The sequence below is a fragment of the Crocuta crocuta genome, unplaced genomic scaffold (assembly GCF_008692635.1).
Source record: "Crocuta crocuta isolate KB4526 unplaced genomic scaffold, BGI_CrCroc_1.0 scaffold102, whole genome shotgun sequence".
Lineage (NCBI taxonomy): Eukaryota > Metazoa > Chordata > Mammalia > Carnivora > Hyaenidae > Crocuta > Crocuta crocuta.
In genome coordinates this window covers 5,933,099-5,943,355 of record NW_027530019.1, presented here as the reverse complement: position 1 = coordinate 5,943,355, position 10,257 = coordinate 5,933,099, and the positions used below count along the sequence as shown (strand labels likewise).

Genomic DNA, 10,257 nt, shown 5'->3' with positions numbered 1-10,257 from the left:
TAAAGATAGGAAGGACAACGTGGTTTGTAAAGTACCGACTTACATTCTCAACAGGTTCAAGTTGGCACTGGACTTATGTAATTGAATTAATCAGCATGACTGATAGGATAATTATATTGTGATAATAAAACCGCAGGAAATAAACTATGGTTGGAACATGTCTAGTTCTTTGCTGGTGCATTGAAGATGTATTTTCATATCAAGTTATATTTCAATTGTCATAAGGAATGTCCTATTAAATGCTTATTAATTCAGAGCCCTAACCTTTTGCAGTTGGAATATACCCTTTTCTCTTTCTAATCTAAAATAACCTCAGATGCAAAGTGAAAATAATAAACACTTTATCCACATTAACAGAAGAAATAGAATCCTTTCATGGGAGTAGGCATTCCAACGAGTCAGACAGATAACTTTTGTATAAAATGCTGAATTACGTGCTTTGAAGGATTCATACAAGTTTATAACTCTTAGTAAAGTGAAGGATAAAATGCATACCACAAAGCAACTACACAATGGCTGCATATTGCTAACGAATGATATGATAGTATTGTGAGAGATAAGACAAGGCAGGGCTCATTGGTTGTAAGAAAGTTTCATAAATGAAGTGAGATTTTTATTTGGGTCTGGGTAAAGGGAGTCATTTCAAGTTACTACATTTTAGGATATGCGAGGACTCAATCTCTAATGTGAACTTCCTTAGGAAGTTACTAGAGAAAGGGCTTCAGCAAAATGAAGGAGTAAACTAAAAGGAAGATACTAGATTCCTAAAATGAAGGCTCCAATGTTAGAAAAGGACAAAGGGAAGTGCGAGGATGACCGCTATTCAGCAGGACCAGAGAGTCACGGGCACATTCTGGGGCAAGAGAACAGAGGGGTTGGGGTGGGGGGAGTTGGAACTGATAGGGATTTGATGTGTTTCAGTGTTTCATTTGATATGATATTTGTAAGGGACCCGATCCCCTGGAGCATCTGCAAAAAAGCGATGGGTGAATCAAAAACACCACCACCACCAAAGACAAATGGAAGAACAACATATTTATTAACCTGAGGGGGACAGGTGTTAAAAAAAAAAAAAAATCACATTACTCGCCTCAACAGTGAATGATATTTACATAGTCATGACAAATACTGCTGACTTATCCAAATATTGTTACAAAACTATTTGCAAAATGGTGAGAATAGGAGTAAAAGACTTAATCCTCAACTACCCTAATTCTAATTTGTATGCCACTAAAAAAATAATAAAAAAAAAAAAAGCAGCATGCAATTTAAAAACAGGGAGGTACATCCCAGAAGGAAGAGCCAAAAAAAGTTGGAAGCATTGCCCCTGAGAAATGAAATTTGGGGGAGCGTTTTGGTGGAGGGGTAGACCATTGCAGGCCTTGGAAAAGCATTACATGGAAAAAACAAAACACACTGATTAAAAATTAAAGAGGTGGACAGGAAAAGCAAAAGGTTTTGAGAAGTGATTCTGTACAGGGGCCTGATAGAAGGGGCAATAAGATCTCTTTCATTCACACAATAAATATTTATCAAGCACCGTTCTGTTCCAGGAACTAAGCAAGGCCCCATGAATACATTAGTGAATGAACACATATGTGGTCCCTACCCTCTGGAGCTTATATCTTCTAGAACATATAGACAACAAGCAAAGATACATACATACACACATAAGTCATGAATGAAGTACAGATTGTGCTTGTACTTCACAACAGATTGTAGTGATGTGACTAGAAAAAATTATTGTGATAGAAAGTGGTGGTGAGGGCCTTCCCTCACAAACTTAACAGAAATAGCCCTTCTGAGATGAGCTGAGACTGGAATCACATGAAACAAACTAAGGAAGGGTGTGTATAGATTCCCAGGCAGTAAGTCTGGTGGGTCTAGAAACTGTTAGAAAGCCACTGTGGCCAGAAACACCAGAGGTGAGCAGGATGGCTCTAGATAAGATTCAACAGGGGCCCCCATCATGTTGCTATAGATACCAGTTTGGGGAGTCTTCAGGTAGTAGATGTTTAAAGACAAGGGAAGTGGGGCGCCTGGGTGGCTTAGTCCGTTGAGCGTCCGACTTTCTCTTAGGTCATGATCTCGCGGTTCGTGGGTTCGAGCCCCGCGTCGGGCTCTGTGCTGACTGCCAGCTCAGAGCCTGGAGCCTTTTCCAGAGTCTGTGACTCCCTCTCTCTCTGACCCTCCCCTGGTCATGCTGTCTCTCTCTCTCCTAGAAGTAAATAAAACATTAAAAAAATAAATAAATAAAAAAATAAAGACAAGGGAAGAGAGCGTAAAGAGAGTATAATCCACAACGTCATCCAGAGGAATTCCAACACTGAAATGGAACCAGTAAGAGACAGCAGAGAAGGCCCCGCAGGGAAGTCTGGAAACTTCCTCAACAAAACCCTAACGTTTCTGTCACGTTTCTAAAACTACCCTATTGTTTGCATTTATCTTGACAACGTTATTTTGCTTTTCAGATTTTTGCATCAGTTCTGGAAATGACTGGAGATATTTATATCCTAGAAAAGTCAATTTACAATTCTTTAGAAAGTTATTTCNCTGAGCTGGCAGTCAGCACAGAGCCCGACGCGGGGCTCGAACCCACGAACCACGGGATCCTGACCCAAGCGAAAGTCGGACGCTTAACCGACTAAGCCACCCAGGCGCCCCTAGAAAGTTATTTCCTGATCCCCACTGTAAATTATTCCTGGGTAGCCTAGGATCTTCGTTCGAATGCCAGCCACTGGGGTCCCCCCTCTGTGCTTCTGTGGGGTCATATGAAACAGTGCTAGTATTTCAACGGAGTTATCCTTGGGATCATCCGGAGATGCTTGCCCCCGCCCCGCCCCGCCCCGGCCCCCTTCAAGGATAAACAACACGCCGTGCACTGTGGGTACCGTAAGGAATGGAACACGCTGCCTGGCCTACAGCCAAGGTCGCAGCACTGAGCTCAGCGACCGTCACCTGCATCATGATGCGGTTCTGTTGCTTTGGGGATCTCTGAGATTAGAACCTGAGGAGCCATGGCCGCGGGGGCCGCCGCCTCCCCAGGTAACTCAGCAGCGCGCAGGGCCCAGGCCCCGAGCCTCGTGGATAGGCTTGGGCAACCGAGACCACAAAAAAAGGCGAGGGTCCAAGGAGGGAAGCAGAGACCGCGACCCGGGGGCTCGGAGCCTGCGCCAGCCCGAGGGCGGCCCATGCGCCGCCTCCCTGCGCTCTCCGTCAGACCGCGGCGGCGGTAACTGCTTCCGAGGTCATTTTACCCGGACGTAACTTTAGGGTGCAGACCCGGAGAGCGCCTGCGGGAGCGGGGCAGCCAACCAGCGCCCACATTTCGGGGCAAATGACTCCCGTCTGCCGTCGCGCCCCGCTCGGCTACCGTTTCTTTGCGTGTTTGCTCCGCTCGGTGTTCAACGACGCGCGCGGCGCGGCGCCGAGAGCAGAGGCCGCGGGGCCGCCCCGGCCGCTGTCCAGCACTCGCGGCCTGAGTCGGCGCTGCCGCGGCGCCAGTAATGCTGGGGCCCGGGCTGCCGGGACATGCCTTGCAGGGCGTGGGGAGGCTGGGAGCCCGGCCTGTCCTCCCCACGGCCGCCCAGGGAGGAGGAGGAAGAGAAGGAGGCGGCGAGCGGGCGGGACCTAAAAGAGCCCGGGTGCTCCGGGCGGTGTAGGCAGTGGGAACCCGCGCAGCCCCGAGGTGCGCGCGCGCGAGTCCATTCGGGATCTCCATGGGGGGAGTGCTTGCGTCCTGTCGTGTGTGCGGGAGGCCACCACGGCTGTCCCCGCACAGGTTGGACGCGGGCGCTGAGTTGGAAAAGCTCGAAAAGGCGCCGTACTTGCCCAAATCCGCTTTCCAAGAAGGGTTTCCAGCACCCAATTTGACTCTCGCCTTCCCTCTCAGCCAGAACTGTGGGCTCGCCCGGGGGCCGGTGGGCGGGGCGAGGAGTTGCTGGCGGGATTTTTAAAATTTTGGCGGCTGGGCTCATTCTCCGTCCGCTTGTCCCTTCTGCTGCTGTCTTTTCTCTCGTCCTGCTCTGCCATGCCCTGCTCTGAAGCGACACCCGCCATCTCCCCCAGCAAGCGGGCTCGGCCTGCGGAGGATGCCATGCGGCTCCGCTTTGTCCGGCTCTCGGAGCACGCCACCGCCCCGACCAAGGGGTCCGCGCGGGCCGCGGGCTACGACCTGTACAGGTGAGTGGGGACTCCCGACTGCCTTCTGCGAGTGGCCTCCCTACCCCACGCAGAGAAGGTGCAAGTCTGGAGTTGTAGAGTTCTCAGGTTAGCTTATATTCTTGCCATCTGCTGCTACAGCTTGAAACTTTCGCCTAACAGATTCCAAAAACAAACTTTTTTGCATTTATGTAGGAATTCATTCTTTTCTTTTTTTTTTTTTTTTTTTACTGTTGAAAATTTTAGTCTTCCTCTTTAGCATAAATTCAGTGAGGATTTGGGATAAGCATACAGAATGGTCACTACGTATAAATATCCACCAAGGCATTATTTGTTGTGCAACATTTATTGTGCCCTTTCCAGGTGCAAGGTAGACATGAATAAGGCCCACCTTGGCCTTCAAGGAGTGGCCTGAGGGTGACGCCGTGCGGAACAGAAAGAAAAGCCTCGGTGGAAGTCTAGGTGCGGAGTATGAAAATACATGGGGAAGATTAATGCAGGATGCTTCTGCCTTAAAGGATTTGTTAAATTTCTCTGTATGTCCATATTTAAGTTCAGCCCAAGGACTGGGAATGTCAGAAAGGGCACAAATCTGAAAAGCAGTAGGAATGTCAGTAATTAGTACCGACCACCCTTCCCTTTGCTCAGCACCTTTTACCTCTACTAAAACCTTTACTGTGGGCACTTTTATTTAATCCTCGCAACACTCCTGAAGTAGGTAAGTATTACTTTTTTTTACAGATGAGGGAGTTTGTGAAGAGCTGAACTGATTGCCCAAGGGCTTGAATGTCATAAAATTTATGACCCTTAATTCAGTGCCTTTTTCCCTTGACTACAGTGCCCAGTCCTTAGAACCATTAAGGTAGGTGAAAAGTGATGCTGGGCGTTATGGGTGTTCAATACAGGGCTAAATCCTTAGGATTTACTTTAAAGCATCCCACATGATCCTAATGCGAGAACTACTGGTCTCAGTCATGCCTCTGGAGGAGGCAAGAAAGGAGTGTTTGGTGATAGGAGAAGAAAAGTGAGGTATAGACTGTTAACAGCTGAAAGGGATATGGTCAGTCCCTTAGTTTTCATGGCTGAACGTGGAGTGATGTAGTTTGACTACATCGTCTGGGCCCTGTTGTGAGTCACATGAGAGATGTTGATTTAAGATACTTTAACATCCTCCTAATGAACAGAGATGACTGCATATTGAGATAGACATGGAAATAACTTCTCTCTTTAATAAATTAGGGCTCAACTATGAAAAGAGGAAATTCCAATGAAAGAAGTAAAAATGTTAATGCTGCTTTACAAGTTTTCACTAAGATTTCCAAAGTAACTTCCAGTTCTATTCATTGTACAGTCTCTTAAATTTCTATCAAGAAGGGGGCTACAGTAAGAACAATAGTACCAGCATTTGATGGGTGGATCTTAGACAGTTGGGTTTTCAGCAGTGTCCTTCTCGAGGCCCTATTCACAGTGATGAGCGGTGTCCCCCAGCCTGTGAGGTTCAAGGCTTCAGCTTGGTAAGCTTGGTTAACTACCAAGACTAGCAGAACAGATGCAACACAGCTTTTTTTTTTTTTTAAGTTTATTTATTTATTTTGAGAGAGAGAAAGAGACAGCATGAGCGGGGGCAGGGAGAGCGGGGTTGGGGGGAGGGAGAGAGAGAATCTCAAGCAGGCCCCAAGCTATCAGCTCAGAGCCTGATGTGGGGCTCAAACTCACCAACCCTGAGATCATGACCGGAGCTGAAATCAAGAGTTGGATGCTTAACTGACTGAGCCACGTGAACACCCCATCTTCCTCTTTTTATATCGTGTTAGTGAAACATAAAACTTTTAAGAGTCTGCCTTTCTGGCCCCTCCTGCTAATACGTATTTCAGTTTCCCAACAAAATTTTGTTCAGGGGAGAACAAAATTACATGTTGATACCTCTTAAACCAAAATATTTGCCAGAATGACTATATCTAAAGATAGCACCATTTTCATAATGGACTAAAAGAGAATATCAGCCATTTTCTTCTTCATAAACTTTTTTTTATATCAATTGGAAACTTCGAGTACTGAACTCTTGGATTGGTTACTGAAATCTAAGATTGCATGAATCGTTTTGTGATTATTTTATGAAATATACTTAAAGCAATTCTGTATACTTAGTTCACAAGGAAGAGCGTATAACAACAATTTTATGAATACATCCTGGTTATTTTCTTTCATTATTTCCCTAGTGCCTATGATTATACAGTACCACCTATGGAAAAAGCTCTTGTGAAAACGGACATTCAGATAGCTCTTCCTTCTGGGTGCTATGGAAGAATAGGTAAGTGATTTGTCAAGCTTTTCTTTTATGATTGTTCCTTCATCTTAGTCCCATTGAGGGTATAAGTGAGGGAAGGGATATTATTCGGCATGTGTCCTAAAATAAGGAAGTGCCAACTGTAATGACAGCTGCAGCCATTTGAAAACTTTAGATTTCATGTAAATATCTGCTTTTTGCCTCCCTCCTTTCCTCTCTCCCTTTCTCTTTTTTTCTGATTCCCTGAGCTTTTAGGAGGCTCACATTGGCCCCAAGAGTTTGTTCCCTCAACTCCTCCCTGAGAAAGTGAAAATACAGGTGATTGTTTTTTTAATTTTTTTTGATGTTTGTTTATATTTGAGAGAGAGAGACAGAGTGTGAGCAGGGGAGGGGCTGAAAGAGAGGGAGAGACAGGGACACACAGAATCTGAAACAGGCTCCAGGCTCCAAGCTGTCAGCACAGAGCCTGTCGTGGGGCTCAAACCCATGAACCACGAGATCATGACCTGAGCTGAAGTTGGAGGCCTAACCGACTGAGCTACCCCGGTGCCCCTAAAATACAGATGATTTTTTAACTGGAGCTCCCCCATCAAGGGTCAGATTGTATATGAGAGGTCACATGTGAAGACAGTGATGAGAATAGCTAATATTTGTCACATAAGGAAAGAGAGGCAGGTTGGGGTTAAAGGCACATGACATTTTTTATGCTGAGTAAAACTTGTGGCTCCTGCTCGCCCCAGAGTCTGTCAGACCATTTATTTAGACTTTCCCCCTTCGGGTCTCCTTTCATGGGGTGTACTGGGGTCAAGGGATACCCTCCAGGGCACTAGAGGAGACACCTTCTAGCCGGAGGAGCTATGACAAAATGGAGAGCAAGTCACCTGTCACTGGAGAATTCGGAACTTTCTTCAAGAGCACACTTTCTAACTTCAGAGTAAACCTCAAGGCACAAATGGAACTGCGGTGAGGACGGGGCTGGACTACCACCATACTTCTGCCTTTAAAAGAAAAAGGAGATGGGCTCTTTTCTTCATCTCCTTTGGGCAGTATTTGACTGCATTTTGAGAATATGTATGCGGCGTGGGGGGGAGATCCGGAGATGGAATGAAATAAAAGGAAAAGCAGGATGAGGCAGCCATTAACGGACAAAGTGCCTGACTGAAGTTACTCTGGAACAGAAAACTAGAAGCTAGAATAATTAACGATAGGCCTGATGCTCAGGTCAGCAAGTATAAGGTATAAAGAAAGTTAGCTTTTTATGTTTCCATTTTAAGAATAAAAAGCACGGTGGAACTGAGTTTTTAAGGTTTGTGTTTTGACAGTTTGCTTGACAGTTTTTCTCTTACTCCGGCTCGTTTGTTGATAGGGACGGGTCATTTGGCATTTGCCTCCTGAGTGGGTTCCCAAGCTCTAGGCTAAGCTCTGCCACGGGTCGGTTAAGTTAGTGCCTGCTCTCCCCGCCCCCTCCTCTGCCCTGGCCCCACGTCTACTGCTACATGCCCAGACCTCCCATCTGAAGACAAAAGCCGTCTTCTCCCTCAGCCCTGCGTCCCTGCCAGCTACGGTCCTGCCTTCGTGGCCAGACTTGTTGACCGAGCCGTCTGCGGTCGCCGTGCTTGCTCACCTCTCCGTCTACCCCAGCAGTGCCGGCCCTCGCCACCACCCGTCCCCACGACCCAACGTCCTGCGGGAGCGGTTTAAGCAGCTTTTGAATTAAACTATCAGGTTTCTCTACACTCTTCTTTCCTCCTTCAACACAGGATAATGAATACATTCTTTAATCCAGGACCATCTGCCAAAGTTAAGATGAAGATGTAGATGTTCTAGGAGAGGAGAGTGTCGTGCCTTGAAATAGCCAACTTGTTTTTTTGATTTTTTTTTTTTTAGCTCCCCGTTCTGGCTTGGCTGCGAAACACTTCATAGATGTAGGAGGTAATGTGTTTGCGTTTTCATTCTGTAACTATGTGTATGTATTTATTTTGCCTTTGCGTAAGAGGTAGTAGTCAAAAGACAGGCGTTATTTTTATCTTCAACAGAAGGAAATGATTTTTGTTGTGTTTTTGCCTTTTTAGAAATCTCCATCTCTCAAATTATGAGGTAGTTTCAAATATTATTTGATTATGTCTAATTTTAAATGACCGTTAGGTGAAATACATGTTATTTTACTAATAGGCTAACTACCCATTATCTCATGGATAGGATTTCTGCCTTGGCTTAGTGGTAATCTGCATTTGGTCCCAAAATGACTCCATTCTTAGAAGAAAGTTAGTTTTAGAAAGGTAGGAAAAACTTTTTATGTAATTTTTTAAGCGATTGTGTTTTTGTTATAATTAAGGAATTATTTAAGCAGTAATTATTAAGAAATTCTTTAAGCAAGGGGTGCCGGGGTGGTTCAGTTGGTTAAGCATCTGACTTTGGCTCAGGACATGATCTTGCAGTTCAAGAGTTCGAGCCCTACATAGGGCTCTCTGCTGTCAGCACAGAGCCTGCTTTGGATCCTCTGTCTTTCCCTCTCTGCCCCTCCCCCGCTTGCACACACACATACTCTCTCTCTCTCTCTCTCTCTCTCAAAAATAAATAAATATTCAAGAAATTTTAAAAAAAGAAAAATTCTTTAAGCAAAAAGTTCTAGAAAATGCAGGTCAATTTTCTGAGAATTTTTTTTTTAACCTGCATGAGAGAACCATCCATGTTTGATAAAATATAAAAAGAGAATCTTTCCCTTAGTGTGAAGAGAATACACTATGCTTCCCTTTCTATGTTTCTTGTCAAGTAAGCCCTCAGTGGCTCCAGTTTCCCTTATAATCAAGACTTACTCAGGTCTCCCAAGGTCAACAACTTGGTCATGGAGCCTCCTTTCTCAAAGAGCCCCCAGTCTGTGCTGGCCCTCTTGCTGTAGGCTCCCTAGCCACCCCTCACTGGCTTTCTCTTTTTCTTTTCTTTTTCTGTTCTTTTCCTTTTTTTTTTTTTTTTTTTTTTTTTTTTTTTTTTTTTTTTTTTTCTTTTTGAGAGAGAGAGTGAGGGAGTGTGCAGGGAGCTGGGAAAGGGAAAAGGGAGAGAGAGAATCCACACGCCCAGGTGGGGCTCAGCCCCGTGGCCCTGAGGCCACCACCTGAGACCTGAGCCGAAATCAGGAGTGGGACCCTGAACCGACTGAACCACCCAGGTGCCCCTACAGCCCCTCTGTTCTTCACACTGCACTTCAGTGCTGGGTTTCACCTCACCCCATCCCTGCACCAACCAGGCACTGTGCTGAATGAGCTCACTGTTACCTGTACTGCTGTCCCTAAGTGAGGACTGAGGACCCGCCCAGGCTGTCTCTTCGTCTGCCCTTGGCGTCACTAGGTGGTGCTGTGAGGCAAGATGGAACCTCAAAGTAGTCCTTAGCCGCTGAAGGGGAGCCAAGTTTGGCACAGACAGCAAGGATGGACAGCCCACTCGGGTTGAGAATTGCCTGAACTCACTTATGCTTGCTTTTCAAAAATACTTTTATAACATCAAGTATGGTAATGGAGGACTATAACTTTAGGATATAAAAGATTGGATATACTTTTAAAGACATTTCAAAGGGCGTGAAAGGAACATGGGCTTTGAAGTAATAACTCAATTTGGGTCCCAGCTTCATCATTAATCAGCTAGTTATTACTTTTCTGAGCCTCAGTTTCCTCTTCCATAAAATGAAAATTAGTGTGCCTGCCTCAGAAGGCTGGGAAGAATAAAGGAGAGTACATGTAAAGCATCTAACACTGCTTGGCACGTATTACACCCTGGAAGCTATATTTTTTGTCCCCTGGGGAATTCGTGGATTT

At 45.6% G+C, this 10,257-nt stretch overlaps 1 protein-coding gene across 2 annotated transcripts in view; it reads left to right on the top strand.

Annotated features, from left to right (window-relative positions):
- Positions 1–2,925: 2,925 nt before the first annotated feature.
- The window catches only part of DUT (deoxyuridine triphosphatase), a 12,065-nt gene continuing 4,733 nt past the window's right edge, over positions 2,926–10,257 (top strand). The window contains exons 1-4 of one of the 2 annotated variants that reach the window (XM_077764457.1): positions 2,926–3,045; positions 4,047–4,182; positions 6,381–6,472; positions 8,336–8,380. In XM_077764457.1, coding sequence (XP_077620583.1) covers positions 3,018–3,045; positions 4,047–4,182; positions 6,381–6,472; positions 8,336–8,380 — 301 coding nt within the window. In that variant the 5' untranslated portion in view covers positions 2,926–3,017. Of the gene's footprint in view, positions 3,046–3,256; positions 3,504–4,046; positions 4,183–6,380; positions 6,473–8,335; positions 8,381–10,257 lie in introns of those variants that run through there. The other variant, XM_077764456.1, reaches the window with a different exon arrangement.